The 22,541-nt window shown below is 38.9% G+C and overlaps 2 protein-coding genes across 3 annotated transcripts; both read right to left on the reverse strand.

The window, feature by feature from the left end:
• Positions 1–5,143: 5,143 nt before the first annotated feature.
• On the reverse strand, positions 5,144–14,665 carry socs5b (suppressor of cytokine signaling 5b). Of its 2 annotated transcripts, none has more exons than XM_088421301.1 (2): positions 14,446–14,665; positions 5,144–7,077 (listed from the first exon to the last, which is right to left on the reverse strand). In XM_088421301.1, exons 1-2 carry the CDS (start codon positions 14,494–14,496, stop codon positions 5,371–5,373), a joined length of 1,758 nt encoding a protein of 585 aa, XP_088277427.1. In that variant the 5' UTR covers positions 14,497–14,665; the 3' UTR covers positions 5,144–5,370. The 2 variants fall into 2 exon arrangements, with proteins under 2 accessions (XP_088277427.1, XP_088277428.1); XM_088421302.1 differs by having other exon boundaries at positions 14,353–14,664.
• A 2,364-nt stretch (positions 14,666–17,029) lies between these two features.
• LOC148420133 (uncharacterized) lies at positions 17,030–20,989 on the reverse strand. The gene is made up of 3 exons (XM_088421795.1): positions 20,435–20,989; positions 17,373–18,685; positions 17,030–17,273 (listed from the first exon to the last, which is right to left on the reverse strand). Exons 1-2 carry the CDS (start codon positions 20,622–20,624, stop codon positions 17,580–17,582), a joined length of 1,296 nt encoding a protein of 431 aa, XP_088277921.1. The 5' UTR covers positions 20,625–20,989; the 3' UTR covers positions 17,030–17,273; positions 17,373–17,579.
• Between the last annotated feature and the right edge of the window lie 1,552 nt (positions 20,990–22,541).

Here is a 22,541-nt window from a genome sequence, read left to right on the forward strand (position 1 = left end):
ACTGGAAAACGTTTTCTTTCTCACATTCTTTGACTGGTGACGCGCACACACATAGAACAAACAGTGAAACATGAACATGATTATGCCATTTTACACACCAAATCTTACATTACTGAAAAAAAAAAAAAAAAAAACAGGTGGGGCTGTGGAATTGAGGTACATGAAAGCGCGATATTCGTCTGACGTCAGATTGGCCAGCCTGTGGCATTGGCTTCAGTGCCACATTAAAAAAAAAAAAAGGGATTCGCATTGGTCAGAACGAACAAGGCAGTGTGGGGAATGCTCGGCCGTACTGCAGAGTGAAAATCATTCGTTGGCATCATTGTCAAGTCCTGTTGCCTCAGCACTCATATCCACACCCAAACTAATGTGCACATACAGCATTAAAGTGACAGGATTGCAACCACTGTTACATTAGACTGTTGCATATTAGGGTGATGTAAAATGAAAAGTTCAGACCCATTCATACATAGATTTCTGTTTGCATACAGCATTTAAACCAACTTTGTAAAATATATACTTTTGTGGATTTCTTTTTAAATATTCTTTTCATAAAACAACCTGCCTCACTCTTCTCCAGACCAGGTGGTGTCTTGCCACAAGCCTCTTCATAGTGCAGCTTAATAACAAAAGCAAACATTTTTCTTTTGTAAATAATATCACCGTAGACAGCCATCTTGTTCTCATGCTTTCAGAATTCACACAAACATGGTGATGTCTAAATGTGGTCCATGTTTTACATGTGTGCCCATGTGCGTGTCCATGCGCTAACATACAACAAAATGTCTCTATGTTTCATTACTTCAATTATAGATCATATTAACAACGGTTTATCTCTCTCCTAGCTTGTCACGAGTTCTATGGTGATATTCTACTTCCCATGGGGAAAAGATTGAGTTCAGAGGGTCCTGGGACCATCCTCGAATGGACCGGCTCGAATTTAAACGGAGTGGAATAGGGACAGAGGCTTTGTTCACAGGAGCGATAGCCCCTCACAGGCATCTGTGGGTCCTTTCCGTGGGGGCTCCCCACACGCGCGCACACTGGCTTGGCAGTATGGCCAGACTCCCACTCATGCTTTCATAGCCCGAAGCTCAATGAAAGAGATCTGGAATTTCAGGCCTTATTTTATATGAACACACACGCTAGTGAAGTGCAGTCGGTGGGTACGATGAGACCCATTCTTCTATTTCGATTTGTTCTGTAGACATTGGCTTTGAAAATAGTTGAGTGGGTTGAAATCGGTATAATATAAACAAGTGGGTTTTTTTCTATATATTCAAACAGGGGTCACCATCTTAAAATAAGGGTCTAAGTTGTGTTTTTTCAATGATCTAACTTTTTATCAAACGTCAAAGGATGCTGCCACCAGTTTAAAAAACCTACATCCTCAGTAGAGTTAGTGTCCCTTCATTCCCCCCTGCATTAAGTGAATTCAGCTTATTAAGATTTGCCACCCCCTCAACAAACATTGTACATACGTAATAAAGTGTATGAAATGTCAAGTGTTCAAATGTGTTAATGTGTCCCATGCTCGGTGATCTCCTAATCGTGAGGAGACTGAACACACATGGCCCTCCCCCCCAATAATGCAAGTTTTCTTAAAGGGCCAGTTGTCATTCACTCATGCATTCCCCCGTATGTCCTTGCACAACTATCTCACAGACACAAGTTTAAAAGTCATGAAGAATTGTTGGCAAAACCACACAAACTGATTGACGTAGAAGGGGGAGCAGTCATTTAGCGTTAAGCAAAAGTGCCTTCATTGGCGGCTGAGCACGACCGAGTGTTAATAGGCTGCTTCCGAATTTATGTTATGACTGAGAATGGGAGTATTATTGCAGAACATTGAGTAGGTGCTGCTGTAGGTCTTTTCAAAAAATTTTTATAAACACAAAGCTCTGAAGTCGCAAAAAGTGAAGCATGAAATGACGAGGGAACACAGTAAATTAATTCTAATCCTGAAATGAAATTAATTAAGCTTAGCATTGGGTTAAAAAAAAAACACTTAGGTCATTGTTTTTTTTTCTATAAATGAATTGAATAATTGAAAAATTAAAACAATTAGTACTGATGATTGAATGTTTGGACATAAAAATATGTCTTTAGGATTAAATGAATTCAAATTCAGTGGATTGTATAAAAAAATTGCAATAAACAATTGTAATTAACTTGCAGGGGACTACTCTACTACAACCAGCAGGGGTGGTGCTGTTTTTGTTTTATCGCATTTGTAGTAGGTAAAACACAAAGTGGAGGATTGAGAATAGTACAAAATCCCATTTTACTGATAGCCTTTAAAAAAAAATTGTGAAATCTGGGAAATATTAGTCTAATGCCCTCTCCTAGTTGGTGTCTAATAAGTAACTTTTGAAGACTTTGATTTGGATGTCGATTAACAGACAAGCACATCATTGCCCTAATAAACACCAAATGCACTGTTTAACAAAAAAATACAAAATTAAGGTGCTATTAGTTCGAGAGGAAAAAAATACATTGTAGTCTAAATGGGCAAGGGCATTGGGGGTACAGTAGCCAGTCTTGACTAGCTTCAAGACTTCAGCCCATTTGATACCCTGAGAGACATGGGGAGGGCTGTGGCTAGACAGCCCAAAATACAGGGGGAAAAAAAGCTTTCCTAATTCAAACAGCATCCATAAGGCCGTACATAAAAGTCCTTATTTTTGAAATTTGCCTGCGATCGGTGCTACTCATTGAAAAGAACATTATAAGGACTAATGTTATTGCTAAACTGTAGAATACAGTACAAAATAGCAATGGTATGGAGGACAGTGCATGACAATTTCTTATACTACAGTCTTCAATTTAAAGCCAACCCCCGCTGAGATTTTTGAGAGATTTGAATAGAAATAGTCGTGATTTTCCCTATTACAAAAGAAATTGTCAAATCCTTTCTACTAAAAAAAAAATAAAAATAAAAGTGACTCAGCACAACATACTACGATAGCACAGAAACGATGATTGCTCTGATATTTCACACACTGGTAAATTGTCACTTTTGTTGCGATGGCAATAAAGTAGGGGTGGGGGCAACGTTTGTTCGGAATTTCTGCATCAAGATGTAGCACATATTTCATTGCAGCTGGGTGATCATTTTAACTAAATAATAGTGACTCATTTGGGGAAAAAAATACTTCCAAAATTTCATTTCTCCTCTTATTAAGTAGCTCAAGTAAAATTGTGGGAAGAAAAAAAAATCATCTGAGGCTTGAATACCATCATCACCGCTCTAAACTACAGAAGAAATGGCATTGGACCCATACCACTTGTTTTTTGTTTTTTTTTAACTACGGCACCAAATGTATATGGAGAAAGTACATGTAAATGTTTTTTTTGCTTCTCTCCTGAAAGTTCAACATGAAATGCCCATGTTAAATGCATCCTCTTACTGAGAAGCACATGCACAAGAAAACATAGGCAGTGCAACTGCAATTATCTAAATTATTTCATAGCTTATGCAACTAAGCACCAGTAAACTTGTATCCTTTACAAAGATCATATGTGCACCATGAGTAGAAGAGCTTGGAGCCCATGCACCAATTTCTTATTTATTTACTTTTTTAACACTGTGATTCAATGGCATTAGTGGACTGATGAAGCTCAATCTGGAAATCAAAGCATAATTTACTCCAAATTTGCATGAATTAAATTGTTCAATTTGAGAGGCACACCTTGGGATACAAAACATCATCAGCACCAACATGTTTTGAAAGCCATGATCTCTAGTGTCTTTTTGTGTAGCAGACATTCTGGTTTGAGACAAAATTTTTGACTGCAGTGCGAAGCACACTGCATAGACGACTATGGCACAGATGACAAGGTTTCGTAAATCCTCACCAATGCTCCAAGACTAATAATTGGGGTAGAGTTAAAAGGACAAAATCTAAACAGGCTACATTAATTGAATGTTCTTTTTTTTTAATGATGGGGGGCGGGGGTGTAATCTACCAAATCCACTTGTTTTTTTGGTTTGCAACTATACTTTTTGAAAACTCATGCCCTATTTCCTATACAATCTTCAAAAATTGTTAGGTGGCAAACTGCCACATTAAAAACTATGACCCAAATTTTAAATATTGACTAATTGTTTTCTCAGACATCTTTCAAAATATACCTTGTATCCCTTTATTTAAAAAAATAACAAATAAATAACATGATGCAAGCATGTTCTGAGGGGTAAGTTAAAAAAAAAACAAGCATAAACAACTCTTGGAGTCATGATAAATGTAAAACAAGTGTTGCCATGAAGATGAGACTTAAAAAAAAAAGCATGATCTGAGAACAACATAAATTTGGATTTAAATTTCAACCAGGGAAACACACTGTGTGTTATTGCAGTAGCATGAACACAAAGCCAATGCATACAGACAGAACAAGGTTGACAGGTTTAGCTTACAAATTAAGCAACAATAGCCTGCTTTATTATTTATCATTCACCATGTTTTGGGAGAAACAAGTTGTTCATAATCTATACTCCTTTAAAAGCACTTTATTTCCCTGATAGACTTTTGTGAACTCCATGGGCCCTCTCAGAATTCACCCGTCTCTTGTTTAGCTAATGCTCATGTGCAAATAGATGGCAAAAATTGTGGCTTACGTAGCTTTGCTGTATCTATGAGACAAGCGCAGAATGCAACACGGCAATTGCACATCCAGATGCCTTTGCAACCACACACCTTAAACAGTGCTTGGAAAGGTGTGTGTGTTGACCAAAAAAAAAATGAGTGCATAAAAGGTGACCTGTACACTGTAGCTACAGAATGTGGCTTTATAGCTATTTGAATATTAGGGGATGGACAGGGAGGCATGCATGAAGATCTACAGGCAGGATGATGTTTTGGGATCAGGCAAAGCAGGAGACCAACGATGCTTTTGCACAATTTGTGCAACTCCTTCCTGCCCTTATCCAAAATATATACCGGGTACTGTGTATACCGTCACAAATATATATATATATATATATATATATATATATATATATATATATATATATATATATATATATATATATATATATATATATATATATATATATATATATATATATATATATATATATATATATATATATATATATATATATATATATATATATATATATATATATATATATCTCACTGAACTCAATCATTTGTGCCAAGCAGCACTCGACAGTATATAATCATATGCTCTTCAGTTAAGTAATAACTAAAATAAAGATTAGAATGAATCTTGTAGAGGTTGTTACATTTTGAATTCTAACCTCCACAGGAAAGAGGTTAATCAGTCAGTCAGTGTAGCCTCTGATGAGGCGTTTCTCAAGTTCTGTAATCTTCCTCCATGGTTTGACAGGCAAATGGACAAAGACCACTATTTGACTTTTAACGGCGGCTCCCGTTCCAGCCAGCGAACTCGAACCTTCTGTTTATAGTGATACTCCTTGAGGAAGTCCTGCAGGGCAGGTGGCAGAGGCAGAGAGCCTATCCCATCATAGGTGGTCCAGCGGCAAATGGCTGCTCGTGCAAGGTGTTGCAAGCTAAAGGGAAATGTCCGATGGAGAGGCGCTGTGAGCAGAGGTTCAAAAAACATACAGGCGCTTGGATCCTTGTAGTGCTCCAGCAGCCCTGTGACTGTGGAAGAGTGGAAAACGCAAGGATCGTGCGCATCAAAACTGAAGTTGTGGTTCCACTGTTCGATGCGGGCGTGCAGTGAGCGGTTGTAACGGCGGAAGCTGACAGAGAAAAGGTAGTCCTCTTGGGCCGAATCGCGCAGCAGGAAGGTGCCCTCCGGACGTCCGTCCAGCAGTGACTCGGCCTCGTAGCGGTCCATTACACCCCAGTAGCAGGGCAAAGATGTGATCTGCAATAAATCTGGCACAAGGCAATGGATATAGTCTATTTGGGTGTGAACCTTCCAGGGCCCGGGCTGCTGTCTGCTCAGGTGACCTTCCCCGGAGGCGTGCCTTTGTTTGGGTCTCCTGGCCTGCAGACAGAGGGTTGTGGAGTCCTCCTCTGAGTCAGTGTCCTGGACTGAAGCTGCGGCTCCCAGCACCTGGCCACAGGCCCCAGAAGCCGTTGAAGCTCCTAAAGAACTACCAGTTCCCGAAGCTCGGCCATCAGCGGGGGCATCCCCCATGCCAGGAGCCATCTTTGGTCCCAGTTTGTAGACAGATGAGCCTGGCACAGCAGCCTCCAGGGTGTGGATCTGCGCATTAGGAGGCGGGTCCACCCCTTCCTCGATGCTAAGTCTGCGGCGTTCGCGCAGACGTTCCTCCTCATCCTCAGGAGAGGGGTGCGCTGGGTCAAAGGCATCCAACAGGGCAGTGGAGGAATGTGGGCTCACTGGTGCTGTGTGTTGTTTGATCAAATGCCACTTGTGGGCAAGATCTGAACCTGGGGGGAAGGGGCAGGTCTCCAACATTAGCTCTGTCAGGTGAATCTTTCGTTTGGAACTGACAGGGTTCTTCGAAGAGCGTCTGCTAGCAGGTAGCGGTAAGCAAAGGCCTACGGTATCGCTTAGTCGCTGACGCAACGACCGACCATTCAAAGTGCGTCCCCCGGACAAAGTGTCGCTCATTTCCTGGATTGAGCAGACCCCATAGCGTCTCTCTCGACGGTTTCCGCTTCCTCGCAGGCGTCCAGACCGTCTATCCACCTCTAAAGAACTTTGAGTTTTGGTGGAACATGAGTGTTTTTTCTTGCCTCCCCATGGAGCATGACGTGAATAAGAGTCTCTGCGAGCCAAAGGGACACCTCCCGAACCCGCGCCCACATCCTCCGCCTCCTTGTCTATAGTGATCTCTACTATCTGAGGCGTGTCTGAGACACAGTTGTGATGACGACGGCCGACGGTTACCATTGGCACTGGAAGGAGGCTACTTGATGAAGTGGAGACTTCTGATGCCTGAACTGCACTCGAGGCACCTCCTTGGCCGAGATCCACCACGCAGTGGACGGCATCGGCCTCATTCCTGCCTTCATTGGGTCCTGAAGTGTTGTTGTGAAAGAGAGTTTGGCATTTGCTTTTCAGGTTACTCCACATATTGCTGAATTTGTTTTCAACAAGAGCCCCAAGGACCTGCAAAAAAACAAAAAATTAAAAGATAGTTAGTGATATGTTGGATTTGAGCCGTTGGAGCGGCAGAGTTAAGGGTTGCCAGGCAGACATGCAGTGACACAAGGCTGCAGCTATAAATGACCCAGGATCTGCTCACAACTGATCTGCTGGTATGTACTGTATTACAGAGCTAGTCTAGACCTGACCAAAATGTTCCTTGAAACGACAGCAGACGGGGCACATGAACAAGTAAATGCCCTCCTCTTTGCATGCACCCAGCGATGTGAAATACACCCACGCATTGTTTTGTCCACTGAGGTCTAATTATGCTTGCACTTATAGGGCCTTCTCCCACAGTTGGAGCATAACTATGTGCAAAAAATGAAAGATTAGCAATTATGAGTGGAACTAATTCACCCTTTAACCATTTGATTAAGTCAACTGGTACAATGGTGTCATTAAATAGGGTTAGGACTGACTAAGGTTGTCTTATCTTATGCTGTTGCATTGATAGATTGTTTGCAAACAGTTTTACTTTGTCCCAAATAGTTGTTTGTTGTAAACCTAATTTTTGAAGCATGTTTACAATTTCGCAAGACCACCCGAAGATTCCACATGCCTTTTCTTTATGGAAACACCTCATTCAGTAAAATTGACTCACTCTCATACAAGTAAATAGACACATACTAGATGTGCAAAGCTTACAATTTTTTTTTTTTACCACAAGCCTCACTATTTCATTCATGGGTGCATTTGAAATTCTAAATTTGGTTAAGTATTGTACAAAACAAGACTATATGTGTACTAGTGCAATTATTAAGACTTAATGGACAATGTCAAGGCATAAACTAACATGCAGATGAAGACTTATCTCCATGAAGTCCATTAACCACTGACAATTGTAAAATCAATAAGGGCATTTATACAGTGGTCACAGAAATTAATTAAATCCGACAAAAGTAAATTCAAAAACTTTATGAATTTTCATTCGGCAGGATGATTTTAAACTCACGAAAAAGAACTGGATGAAAAAAAATTGTGACCACTGTGGCTTTTTCTTTCACTAACAGCAGCGTATCTAAAATGTATCCACTTGTGTAAGTTTAGGTCAGTGATAACCCCAATTAGTGGAAAGAGGGATCGATCATCAGGCAAGACATCATCCAATATCACCTCATTGGTCCAATCTTTTTTTTTTTTGCTTCATACAATGCATTTGTGTTTATCTTGCTCCTAATAAGGGTATATTGTCGGTGTGTGTGTGTGTGTGTGTGGGGGGGGGGGGGGGGGGGGGGGGCAGTTCTATGGCAATTCATCTATGTATCCACATTTGCATGATTCTTGTTTGATTTATTTGTATCCTCTCTGTCATATAGCATAAAGCAGCATTGTGGTAATTTGAAAAATGGTGTACAGGAAAGTTGTTCCTACCTCAAAAACAAAAACGAGTTTTTGTTTGAATATGTCAAAAATGTAACAAATGAAGAGAAGATCATTTCTCATGTTACTATAAATGCTACGTCAAAGTATATGTGCAAAGTACAAAACTGAACTGCAGCAAATTGACATTGCATTCAGTGCACTTTGGAAAAGAGTGAGTTTTTTTGTCAAGTCATACTTCTGCAACAATGTATAGCACAGAGCAAAAAGTTGGTTAAGCATGTTGCTCCAAGTAAATAGGATGGAATACTTGCAATAATTATTTAAAGATCATTTCAAATAGTAAATTCGTAAGAAATGTCTGAATACAGTAATAATGTTAAAGTAAGAGTATTACAATAGCAATAATAGGCCATACACCGCAGCTAACAGGAGCTGTATGCATTTTGTTAAACAAATCAGTATCAGAAAAGATCTCAACTAAAGCTGAAAAATGAGCCTGATTCTTGTTTTATATTTTCATTTGCACATTAGTTAATTTTGTTGGCAGTTTGCTCAGTAAAAAAAAAACCTTATGAAAACTGAAAATTGTATGCTAGGCATTATTTTATATTACACATTTTGCAAAAAATATTTTCTCATTCTCGTGGTCTCAATTTTGTGAGCTATCTTGGTTCGTGAGATCTGTTTCTCATTCCATCCCTATTAACTAGCTATACTATTTACCTTGAAACTTCTAACTTAGCCAAACTCCTGCATAACAGTGAGAGGAGAACTGAAACTGAACTGACTTGAAATTGCTCTTGCATTTGAATTCGTTGTCAGAAAAATATGGAAAATTGAAAATTGTGGTCAATTTCCAGGGCACGTCCTCCGTGGAAAAAAACTTTAGCAACCCCCCTAAAATGATGAATCGAGAAACTTTTTCAGGCATTTATATAAACTGTGGAAGAATGAGTCTCTCTCACAGATGTAGTCATAGCAGTAAATGTTAACCCCCTCTGTGTCCAAAAAGCAAGTGAATCATGCTGGCTGTTTGACCGACGCCTCATTCTAAGTGTTACTATGGAGAATACCACAACTAGACTGTGTCCACTCATTCCTGCCATCTAGATAGAACAGCAAATTATCCCTGAATTCCTGGTACAAAAAGTCTACAGGACTATTTAATTCTTGGTAAAATATGTTTTTACCTTTAATTTCTTATCAACATACTGTTACTGTGAAGTAGGGACGCCATGAATAGTTGAGGAGGTCAATTATTTAATTAGGTAGTTGATTGTTTTCCAATCGATGACTAATCGGTTTAATTTTATTTTAAATTTATTTTACGTCTCGTTTGCCCATTACACTGTCAGTGTGTGTTTTCTGACATTGGGAAGTTCCACAGGAAGTGTTTTCCCTCCCTTGCTTCATTCCTTCCCGTTTATTCAGAAGAAAGCAGAGCTTATGTCATGCAAGAACAAGAAATCTCATCCCACCCCTGTTATACAATATGTATAAAATAATAATGTTAGCAATGTGCATTTTGAGCTCTTTGATATCTATCATATATTTTATTTGCATTCTTAGAAAACTTAACATTCAAGTACGAAGAACACAACAAATCTCCAATCCCTTGCAACCATATATTTGGTTAAGTCAAAACGTTAGGTTTCAACATCTCAATAATATTAAAACATCCTTCTCAAACATGCAAGTTCAAATTCAGCACTGTCACTTTTGATCAATTAAACAAAGTTAACTACATAATCTGTCAACTCAGCCAAACTTTGTGTCGAGCATAGAGGCAATTTTAAGCCTAATAACCGTAATTCTCCCATATAAGATGCACCTTTTCCCCAAAAATGAAAGCCAAAAGTACGGGTATGTCCTAAAAATGCTAACTTAAAAATCAGATTTTTTTTCCCCAATATCACACATTCAAGGAAGATTGATCATGTTTTGATGCAAAGATGTGCATTTTTATATTGGCTGTATGGCCTGTATTCTTACTTAAAATAATTACCGTAATGGCACAAGCTAGAGGAGGGGGACGTTATTTGTCTGTTAGCATCAAGCGCCTGTTGCAGCTAACAGCAGATCGTGTTAGCCGATGTTCTTTTTCTCTTTTCTTTTTAATAAAAAAAGCGAGCAGGACAAACCAACGTCCGAGTCCATCCATGTTCACACACAAGAATATTACTAGAACAGAGAGGATCATGTAAATGTTATGATATCTCTAGCCGATTCAATTAAAAATACACCAGTTCACAGAACACGGAATGATAGTCCATTTGACTCGTTAATTAATTGCGGTCATTCGGTATATACATACAATCATTAACTTAGTGAAACGCGGATGCTACTCAACTTCGGGTATTTATGGTAAAATAACCTCGAACCGCGCCACGAGGAAAAGGAAAAACAACAGCTTTGAATGCATTCGACATACTGTAACAGTGGTGAGACGTTCAACGACTGCTCACAATGTGGGAAATCTGAAACACACTTAACTTACAGTATATGAAAATATAAAGTTCACAAAAGATGACATTTATTCTGTTTTGCTATAGTTACGCTGTTGCCAAAGTGTTGGTGCATCTTACACACGGTAACAGAAAATACCAGAATTTTACCCCCAAATTACAGGTGCGTCTTATACACAAGTGCGTCTTATATTTGGGGAATTACAGTACATCTTCAATATGCAAAAGCAACATTACTCCTTCACTTTCATGCAGGAACTCTAAATCCAGCCAATGAACTAGGCTAATTCGGCTTTCTGGCAGGCCAACACACCCATTCTCCTGGGATCCAAGTGATCTCTGAAAGGGCTCTTGGCCCCGCATGATAAAGGGACAAGCAGAGTGGAGAAGATATCGGCTCTGCCTCAAATGATAAGATATTTGAGTGTTTGTTCTTGTGATCACTTGGATCCCAGCAATTCAATTAGAGACCGGAGGATACACTCACTGCGTGACTCAAAATATATTTGTCGGCAAAGACATGTACAATATGCACAGTTAAAAAAAGGCGTAACTCATTATTGTTTTCTTTTTGACAGCAGATTTTGTGTAAAGAATAATTATAGGATGTGTGTTAACATGGCTGATAAGTTTTAAAAAATAGGCACATTGAGCATCTTGCGTGACAGCAGAACCACTATTTTCATCTTAGTATTTATTACAGACCGATTAATAAAGCATCAGTAATAGCTTGCATTATTTCAAAGTTTTTAAGATTGCAATGGCAGCAAAGTCTAGTATCAGCCGTATTCTTGTGATCTAGAAAAATAAATCAAAAGAAAAATGAAATTGAAGTCTCTAAAATTTTACGAACATGCTGAACGGGAATATGGAATATGTTCAAATAAATCATCTGTCATTGTTTTTTGGGGGGTGGTATCAGTAGTTATCAGTGACTACTCAAGAGTTCATGCTGGTATCGGTATGAAAAGAAGTGATATCGAACACCTCTGCTTAATTCAATTTTAATTAACTTTTGTATGCAAAGCACCTATTTTAAAAGTAATGTGTAGCAATAAATACAGTCATTATTCCAATTAAACTGCACCAAATTTATGTTACAAAATAATTGTGCATTTAATTATTTCTCTAAAGGGGTTTTCATTTATTTTTTTCCTGTAGAAAATTTCACTGTAATATTGTAGATTTGTGGTATTTTTTTTTTCTCAGAGATTTATAGTTTTAAAGAGTGAACAACTTAACTAGACACATTTATTATTGTTACAGCGTATCTTTCTTACTCAAGCAAGCTTTCCAATTACAGTGGTACCTCGGTGCTCGACCGCCTCTATACTCGACCAAATCGGTGCTTGACCAAAAAATTCAAGTAGAAAATGCATCGGACCTCTAACAGATTTTCGGTTCTCGACTAGCCGAACCGACCCGAACGCGCTCCTCGGCCCTTCTCGGCCAGCGGGTAAGCGCCAGTTCAATTCAGACCGCCAGCGGAGTAAGACGTAAGCAGTTTGTTCGAGTATTTCTTCCCGGATTTAAACTTTTTTTGTGTTGCTCTAGCCCTTAATAATGGGTCCAAATAAAGACAGTGATAAGGGGAGGCAAAGAGGAAAACAGTGAGGACCACTATTGAACTGAAGAAGGAAATTATAGCAAAATATGAAAGTGGTGTACGAGTGTCCAACCTCGCGTCGCAGTTACCTAGCGTGATCATGGAAGGGGATTCCCCTTCCAAGGAGTAACCCTCCCTCCCGTTCGCTCCACATCTATTCCTGTATGCCATCAACCACTCTCCAAAACGTAAGTAAATTATACAAAATGGTTTATAATGCTTTATTTATCTTTATCATGTACTGCTTGTGCACATTTACTTGTGCACACATACTTTACATTATTTCTTATGGGAAAATTGGTTTCGGTGTTCGAACAAATCGGTGCTCGACCACCACCTCAGAACGGATTATGGTCGAGTACCGAGGTACCACTGTATAGCACTTTTTAAAAGTGGATACGAATTGATGAAGTGATCAAGTATGAAAGTTGGATTCTTCTACAAAAAGTCACAACGAAATCCTCATCCCTACTGACTGCTTTAAGTTGTTGGCCAGAAATTGTTGCATTTTTACTGCTTTGACTTTTTAAATTTGTCGCAGGAAAGTAATACATTTAAAAAAAAAAAAAAATTGCTGAAATGGTTCCATGTAAATCAAATCATTTTTCACACTTAATTCATAATTAGTGAAGTGAAATTCCACAGTTGAAATTCAACATATATGTAGAGCAGCTTTTCCTAACAATGGTCACCGGGTAACTGGTGCCTATCCCAGCTGACTGTGGGCAGTAGGCACCCTGAACTGGTTGCCAGCCAATTGCAGGGCACACAGTCGAACAACAACCATTCACTCACCCAAACGACACCTAAGACCAACTTAGCATGTCCAATACACTTGACATGCATGAGTGTGGGAGGAAGCCGGACTGCAAAGAGACAACCCACGCGGGCTTGGGAAACTGGAGCGATGTGGATCTGAATTCGGGTCCCTGATCTGTGAGAATGCTAACCACTGCCCCCCGCCCAATCAATCAATCTATCAATCTCTCGATATATATACATGTATACACACATATGTAATAAAATCTGTACTCCTAAAAGGAAAACATGTATTAAATGATACAAGGCAGTATTTCATTCAGTTTTTGGGGGGAGCAAACGAGAGAAAAAATGGACTAGGGCCATTATTTTATTAGTGAGAGGATAAGCTTAGATGGTTCCTTTTGAATTCAGGCTGTGCAAATCAAAAAAGGATTCGCAAAGCAAGGCTGTGAAACTAGTCACTGGCAAAGCTTGGCTGTAGTTTTTAATACCTTTCGCGTGGGTATATTACATTGGGAACCAGTATATTCATTTTTAGATCACTTTGTCAAGGCAAGTGATGTTTAAAAACGTACGACTTGCCTTTTCAGTGACAATAACATGACCGATCATGTGCTTGTATCGTTGTTGTAGTCATGTAGTTACTGGAATCTTTTTATTTCTGGAGGACGTCTTCCTCTTTTCCCTAATCCCAGCCAAGATAGCTCCGTTGCTAACATTCGCCCATCTACGCCGTAAAACGCAGCTACAAAAGCCTAACGTCGAAGTAGATTTTAGGAACGGGCACCAAGGCGCCGACCAGAAAAAGAACTTCAAAAACGAATGTTCACTAGATGTTGGCAATTAGAAGAAAAAAAAATCGATAGCATTCCACAGACCGGACGTTGTGTGTTAGTTTGGAGCTAGCTTTCAAGCTAGCCACACGGCTAATGGGCGCTAGCATGGTTCGCGTTAAAAAAAAATAAATTCCGACCTAATTGTCCACAGAATGAGGCGAGCAGAAGCGTTGTGACCGTATCCCTGCAGACAGGCGAGATAGGCTTCACATTCAATGGGATGTGATGTCGAAATATGTCTTACCCTTGTGTCTTTTCGAGAGCCCTAATCAACAGCCCTCTTTGTCTGCAAAAAATGGCTATTGAACGAGAGCAGGCAGATATCCTTTTGGCTCACCACGGTGTCGGACGAAGGCGCAAAAGGTCCGACGTTCCTTGACGGTGTCATGCCTAGTTCTCAAAACATTTGGCAGCTACCGTGCAACGCATTTAAAAGGCTAAATCAAATTACAACCACCGACTCCCGTTGTACATGGGAGCAGGGGAGTCTCGTTCGCCAGCGAGCTAGTAGCTCCAGCCTCCAAGCAGCCAATATGACGACGCTCTCGGAGGCTAAACGGCCGGGCAGCGCTCGTTCGTCTCAACAGTACGACTGACGGCCTGATGGGCCAATGGAGAACGGTGGAATGGATTCCACTTCCGACTGGGAACGCGGATGGGGAAAGCCCCGGAGAGATCGCGCTGTGATGGGCGTCTCGTGCCACCAATGAGCACGCAGCCAAGGATGGAGCGAGGCTCTGGCAGCTACTTGGAAACGTGGACCGTTGCAATGATGCTCGTCGCGGTAACCTAAGCAGGCCGCACTCACAATGATGTCACCCAGGTCAGAATATTGCTATGTCCTGCACTGAAACTGCTCATTCTTGCGGTTTTGAAGCGCCGAGGTGGCATCGGAATGTTATAATTTGCTGAAATATAGAATGCTACACTTTTTACAATGGTTTGAATGTTGAAAAAAGTGGAGGATGTAAATGTTAATGACTAAATTAGACTTTACACTATTACACTTTTTACAATGGTTTGAATATGTTGAAAAAAAGTGGAGGAGGTAAATGTTAATGACTAAATTAGACTTTACACTATCAGGACTTTTGTGGCCGATCACGATGACTGTTCAGCAAATTTAATGACAACAGATCCCAAGATGCGTCAGTGTGTCAATTTAAATAGTTTATTTAATTACTGCATATATTGTATATTGTTTAAAGTATCAACAACAATATTGGTATATTATTTCAAAAATTAAACGTTTTTGCCATGGTTTAAACATCTTTTCCAAGTCTGAATATCATGAACAGGTAAAAAACATCAGTGACCCGAAGAAGGCATTCAAGAACATCAACAAAACAAATTAAGACAGAAATAACGAATGCAAAAACTTACTGTTAAATTATTATATTGATTTTAAATTACAGCACCAAGTAAATACTGCAATTAAAAAACTGATGCTACAATAAATTCCTATAACTCTTATATAATGAACTGTCACACTTGTGGAAAATAAAAGGCATAATGTTGGGTTTGTAAACCTTCATACACTTAACAGAATGAATCAATGACATCCATGATCGATATGCAAATTATGACATTACAGATGGTCACGATGCAGTGGAATGTCAAAATGAAAATCTGAATAAATGTGAATTATCTTCCGCATCCATGCAGTAATATACTGGTAATCATTTCCTGGTTCATATTACATTTCGGTCAAAAGTGGGTTTACAATTCTATTTCATAGGTGAATGCCAAGATATCACTAGGCAACTACACTATTAAAGCTGCAAATGCAATTCATGCAACATGAAACAAGAGGTTTACACATCTACCTCACAGTTCTAAAGTTTGTGGTTGGAATCTCACCCTCCTGCTTACCTGAGTGAAGCTTGCATGCTCTTCCATTTCTCTTGTGGGTTTTCTCATGTGTTGGGGAATTAGATAAAGCCTTCAAAATTGTTAAAATGCAAATCCGTGTAAATGTAGGTTTGCCTATATACTGTATGTGCTCTCCTATTGACAGTCCAGAGTGTACTGTACCTGAACTTTTGCCAACAATCAGCTGAGCCTGAGATACTCACCAACTCTCCCACGAGTCTAATGAGAACACACTGTCTAGGAAATGGTTAGATATTTTTGTTACATACCACTACATCATATTGAAAGTTTTTCTAGTTTTACTTTATTGAGAGAGAAAAAGAGTGAGAAATAACAAATTTTTAAATAATGAAATGAAAAATGAGACCATCCTTCATAGAACAATGATTCACATTTAAGTATGCTTGATCATATAGTACATCCCATATACTGCATGTTACATTAATAAATACACATAAAAATAACCTTGATATTTCAATTGAAGAAAAGTGCCCCAAGAATAGTGTTGTCTACTGTAGTTTTTTGTGAGGAAAAAAAAATTAACAAAAGCTTAAGCTTAGAACACTGGCATGCAGATAAAATTTTGCTCTGATGTTGATTGGAACGATGAAGATTCAGATAACTTCGATCTTCACCCCTTTGACAGGACGCTGACCGTGTCAACGTTTTAAAACAAAGCGCTTTTGCCCTCTTGTGGCAGCAACAGATATTCCCACCGCCATCTCACAAAATGCAGTTCTTCGTGCTGTCACTTGCCGTTTTGGTATTTGATGCATATGGATCGTCCACAAGATAGATGGAATTGAAATTTCCACGGTGCTCCAGATGGGCTACTCTGGACCTGAAGGTACCCTGTGTGGAAAAAAAAAAGTATTCTTTGGGGGGGGGGGGGGGGGGGGGGGGGGGGGGGTTGGCAACTAAGATCAACCATAGAATCCATTCACAATCCAATCACAATCCATTGCCGTAACTTACTTCTGGTGAGAGCTACACAACCATTAAGAGTGTTTTAGAGACTGCGGTTTGAACACAAAGCAGTTTATTTACAGGATAATCCTCAAGGCAGGAACATTAATATTGCAATGTGAAAATAATGAATAAGCTTGAGTCGAATTGATTAATAAAATGATTCCAGAGAACCAAAGGTGTGTGTAAGGTTCTGATATTTGATCATGTAGGAAAAGATTGAATGGGGTCTGCTAACATCCTTTGCAGCCAGTCATCGCAGCAGCTCCTGTGTGCACTCACTCCGAGTTGTCTGACTTCCTCACAAGTGCTACCTTGACAAAGTTCCTGTAAGCACAAGAAAATATATAATCAGTCATAACTCAAGACACAACGGCTGTTCTCACACCATATCCTGCTGCCAGTGTTACCCCAAAGGGATCTCACATGGCTAGGCAGAGATGTTCATCATGGGCTAGTCCGTGGGCTGAGGTGATAACTTGTCAGGAAGTCACTAAGACACCATTCCAACTCAAAAGCATACAAAAAGACAACACACTCAGATGTACAGTCTGAAGAAAAGACATACAATAAAGAATTAAAAAATAAGTGAAAGGAGGCAAGAGAATGCTTAGGATATTGCTTCTGGCAATGTCAAAACAAGATGGTGGCAGGAATATTCCATTGTGTTCTGTTATGCACAGGTTTAACTCTTTCCCTATCCATCCAAAGAACTCGTGGTGGTCCTTCCCTTTCGGGAGGATTACTGAGAGTACTTAGCCACGGCTGTTTTGGCTGTTTTGCTCTGGTCTCTGCTCCAGCAGTTTTTGGCCTTTCCGGTCCATATAAGCGATGAAGACTCAACCGTGTTCTTCTCACCTCAGGTAAAGATGAGAGGGGTCCTGATTTTGGCCTCTTTGGTACGCTAGCTACCCGAGACACCACACTGGTGGGCTCCAGATTTGTTTGTGTGTCAACTGTTGCAGATTTCTTTGGGATTGATGACGAACTAGAAAGTCGCCTGAGTTTTGGAGATTCCTTTGTTGTTCTGGTTACTTGCTCAGATTTAGCAGGTCTTTGTCGTTGAGATTGACTAAGAGAGACTGCTCTGGTGTATTTGTTCTCACCTTGTTTGGGCCTGGTATCTGGACCTGATTTTTTTTGTTTACTTGCCTCTAGCTTAATTTTTTCAGACACTACTACGGCTAACCTGCTCTTAGTTGTTTTATCCTTTTGTAACTCCAATGCAGATTTCCATGAAACCCTTCTATTGAGCTCCCCTGATTGTTTCCTGTTTGGAGAAACTTTACTTTCATCACTGATCACCTGGTCCTTTTGGACTTTCCTTGGTGAACTTGCCGAGAGAACACGCCTTGGTGAATTAGGTGGCTTTTTTGACGCCGGCTTCGGATTGACACTAGAGTTTGGCGTAACGGCTTTTTCCCTTTTTGAAGATGGCAACGAGCGTGGTCTTGTATTTGTCTGTGCTTTCTTATCCTTTTTTGATTTGACTTCACTTTCTTTGCTGGTATCTTTCTTCTGTGGTGGCATTTCCATTGCGCGCTTGTCATTTAACTTCAAAGCTGTCTTCTGACTTCTTCCAAGTTTTAGTACTACCGCTTCTGGTAATACATTTGCCACTGCCAAGTCCTTGTAGAGGCTCTGCAAAAGGTCTTCGATTTCTGTCTCAGAAATATTTTGCAATGATGGGACAGAATCCATGCATGCTTTTGCGTCTTTAACATTTAGAAACTTCTTCTCTGTAGAGAGCCGTTTACAAAACCACAGATGAGTTTATTCCTTAGAAATGCATTTTTGTAAAACATTTCAAATACTTTCACTTTATGCCTGCAACAAAACTGTATTTCCTCAAGCAGTGGCCATGGATTGTTTTCCAGAGAATTATTACCTGTTTGGTGCAATCTATGTGAAAGAATTGTTGAAGAATGCCATAGGTAGCTGTTAAACAAAAGTTTTGATGTAAAGATTTAAGCGTGTGTTTTACTTTCTTTGTGGAATTTGTAAGCCACTTATACATTTATTCCCATACTCTTCATATGGCAAAAACAAACTCTTTTCCCTCCTTCCAGAGGGGCTTGCCCCACTATTTGAGAAGTCCTGTATTACACAACAACTATGTTAAAACTGTCGAAATGATTTGAATAATTGACAACTAATAGATTATCGAATAAACAATTTAGAGCAGAGGCGCATGAACCATTTTGCCTCTATGTCTACTTTTCTGCAAACAAGTTAGTTTTTTGGAGGGGGCTCACTTGAAATATTTAACTATTTAACATAATGCTGTAGTTTAAAAAAAAAAAACTCAACATTTTTAATGTACTGTGTTTGTAAATACAACAATTCAATTTGGGGACTTCCTGCAGTCACTCAATCTGGTGTGACAATGAGTGCAATCTTTTTTAAGTATTTCATTATACATGACTAATTTTACATTGCATGATCATGAGTGAGATATGTGAGCTTTTCATTTAAATGTCAATTCTATCTGGCTAATACTTCTCCTAGGCAACAAAGTATTACTACATAGAATAATCCATTCTGATTCCCCCGCATTGTCAATTAAGTTACAGACCACTTGAAGCACATAGAAAAAAATAACTATAAGGACATCAGAGAGAAAAACAAAAAAACATCCAAAAAATGTTTAGTTGACAATAAAAATGTAGGCCAGCATTAGAGGCATCAGAGCCAGTTAAATATATGCCGTTGAAGCGCCAGGTTTTTTTTTTTTTTTTTTAATGCATATCGACATTTTCTTGCGACCTACTAATATCCCCTTCCGAATCAACCGGTCATTGCACCAAGGGCCCCTAATTTAGAGCCATAGTTTTTACAATGTCCCAAATCCTTTGATTTCAGACGGTCAAGTAACTATTTTCTGATTTCTGTCTGTTTAAAAATAAGTGGTGAGAAAAATAAATATCTAAATAAATTAATAAATAAATAAATCCTCCTTTTGTGATACTGATTACTTTTTGACTTTTTTTAATTATTGTATTAAACAACACCAAGTTGACATCAATAATTGATCAATAAATCATGATTGACCAAACTACAATGCAGTTCAGTGAAATTGATTGAATAATCGTTTAAAAAAATATTTGATAGCCCTAACTGTCATTTTGCAGTATTTATTGAGCTGAAGTAGGGCTACATTTTACCTTTAAGCCAGTTTTTATGACCCCTTGTGCTATGGACCCAGGCGACGCTGGACATTGTTGCGCTGGACATGAATCAAGCCTATGCGTGAAAGGCACTTTGTCACTATTACAAGTGTGACCGTTTTAATAGACTACAGGCCACTATTTGAGGAAATTTGTTCTGTACTGTATGTAAATGTGTAATAAACAATGGAACACTACTATACACATACTGTATGCTATAAAATATTATTGGAAGTAACGTAGTAGCTGCTTACTCAATTCTAATATGCTAATTCTCAACATTACATTACAAACTGAAAAGTACTTTCAGAACTTTCTTACCCCAATGATCTTGGAAGACCACAAAAAGCACTTTGAGACATTTATCCTTGTGGAATGCCAGGAACTCCATAAGATCTGATATGTAGTCGTGTATGAAGTCACCCATCTCAGTCGGTTTGGAAAAATGTATTGCTCTGAAAATACAGTTCACTAAACTCCTCAGTCCAAATGGATCGCATGCGAGCTCCATATCTATCTTCTTGTGAGGTGTACAGTGCACTATGGAATGGGCCTGGGCTGTAGGTTCTTACGTCTGTGACCTCTTGAATGTCACAAATGAAATTAAGAATTTGTCCTCATTTTTTTATGCATCAGGGCACGTTCACCATGTGTATGAGCTGACCTCAAAGATGGTGCACAAGATTTTCTGCACATATGTGACCAAAATCTTGGGAAAATATGTCCAAATGAAAACTCTCAGGTGTGATATTAGAATGTTGACACAACAACATTTCAATATAATATAGAGTAAAGCATTAGTTGCTTATAACCACAGAGCCCAGGTTTTGATGATGAACATGTGCCTTTTAAACTAAGCGTTTTGCTGATGTCACAGGGCCTTGTCTCTGTACTTTTGTGTCAATTCGAGCTTGACCTTTACGTTCTTCATGTTAAGGGAATAAACAACTTCTGTACATTTGTGCAGGTTCTCATGTGATAGCAGACAGACACTTTCACTCCTGTCCAGGATAAGGCTAATGTCAGTATTTTTTAACTATTACTTAAATACAACTCATTTAATTTTTCAAAATGTTGCATTGTGCTGCTTGTAGTTTACAAACTCAGATTTCCATGTTGCTTACAATTCTACTAGATAATAATAATAATAATAATAATAATAATAATAATAATGAACACCAAAAATAAATCATTATTTTTATATTATTAATATTCATGTTATTTATAAAGCACACTCAATGTAGCAGTATAGTAAAAAAATAATGTAAAATATCAGTTAACATGGCAAATTATACAATAAGTATTACAATTTACATGACATGTAATAAATATATATATATATATATATATATATATATATATATATATATATATATATATATATATATATATATATATAAAATTTGTTTGTGTGTGTGTGTGTGTGTGTGTGTGTGTGTGTGTGTGTGTGTGTGTGTCACTGGTTGTATTGAAGCAAACAAAAAACAGTTCTAGATAAATATTTGCCCAAACAACATGTACATAGCCATGTTTGACGGGAGGGGGCGGAGACATGACACAGCCCTGATGACAGCCATCTTTCCTTCCATTCATCTCATTTAATGCGCTTCATTCTCTTGGTTAGACTATCACAAATTTGTGCAGATTGAAGATGTTGCAAATTGAAGTCTCAACACGATATGTTAACACTGACTCAGGAAATCTGCAATTTATTCAGATTTTATTTAGAATAGTTCATGAAGAAGACCCTTTGTTCACAGTGAAGATCTTTTCAAAAGATTCCACTCGTGCATGAATGTCACATTACCAAAACTGAAGTCTGTTGGAAACTGATTGCTGTCTGGCACCTCAGGAAGTGACTGCTTCTGTTGAAACAGTCATTTTTCAGAGCATAATTGTAGCATCGGGCAAGAGTGCTTTAGCATTTTATTTCTTATGTCGAGGTTCTACTTCTGTTTAATGTGTAGTGCAGTCTAAGGACTTTGAGGCAGAAGCTTTTCAATGGAACCAACCAATCCATCATTGCACCTGACCGATTGAGTCAATGGAAAGTGATTCTCATAAATGAAGTAGATCAATGTTTGATCAAAGCCCTGTGACATCATTACACTTTCAACATTCTAATTGTCACCTTGCTTGATGTGACTCTGATTGAAGGACACAGGCACTCCAAACAAGTTTTGTTCAATTGAAAAAGATCTATGTAACAAAAACAATAAAATGGATACTGCAATTTGTGATCCGCTCGGGCTGAGAAGCTTAGTGAATTGCATTTTCAGAGCAAAAATCCTTTCTCGACCTACTGACATCAGCGACTTCATAAACAAATACATATTGGAGCTGACTGAATTCAGAGAGTCTCACAATGAGACGAAGCCTAAAGATGTTTTCTTACTTTTCCAAGAAGAATGGGGTAAGATCTCTTAAG

This window comes from Hippichthys cyanospilos, chromosome 8, assembly GCF_059441005.1.
Source record: "Hippichthys cyanospilos isolate Australia breed blue-spotted pipefish chromosome 8, RoL_Hcya_1.0, whole genome shotgun sequence".
NCBI classification, from domain to species: domain Eukaryota; kingdom Metazoa; phylum Chordata; class Actinopteri; order Syngnathiformes; family Syngnathidae; genus Hippichthys; species Hippichthys cyanospilos.

Excerpts from the sequence above, each read along its gene's own strand:
- socs5b (XM_088421301.1), bottom strand. The coding sequence starts at position 14,496 with ATGACACCGTCAAGGAACGTCGGACCTTTTGCGCCTTCGTCCGACACC. Across the intron at positions 7,078-14,445 it reads CGCCTTCGTCCGACACCGTG|GTCCTTGGGGCTCTTGTTGA; the intron begins GTGAGCCAAAAG and ends GTTTTTTTGCAG.
- LOC148420133 (XM_088421795.1), bottom strand. The coding sequence starts at position 20,624 with ATGGAGCTCGCATGCGATCCATTTGGACTGAGGAGTTTAGTGAACTGT. Across the intron at positions 18,686-20,434 it reads GGTCTTCCAAGATCATTGGG|AGAAGAAGTTTCTAAATGTT; the intron begins GTAAGAAAGTTC and ends GGCTCTCTACAG.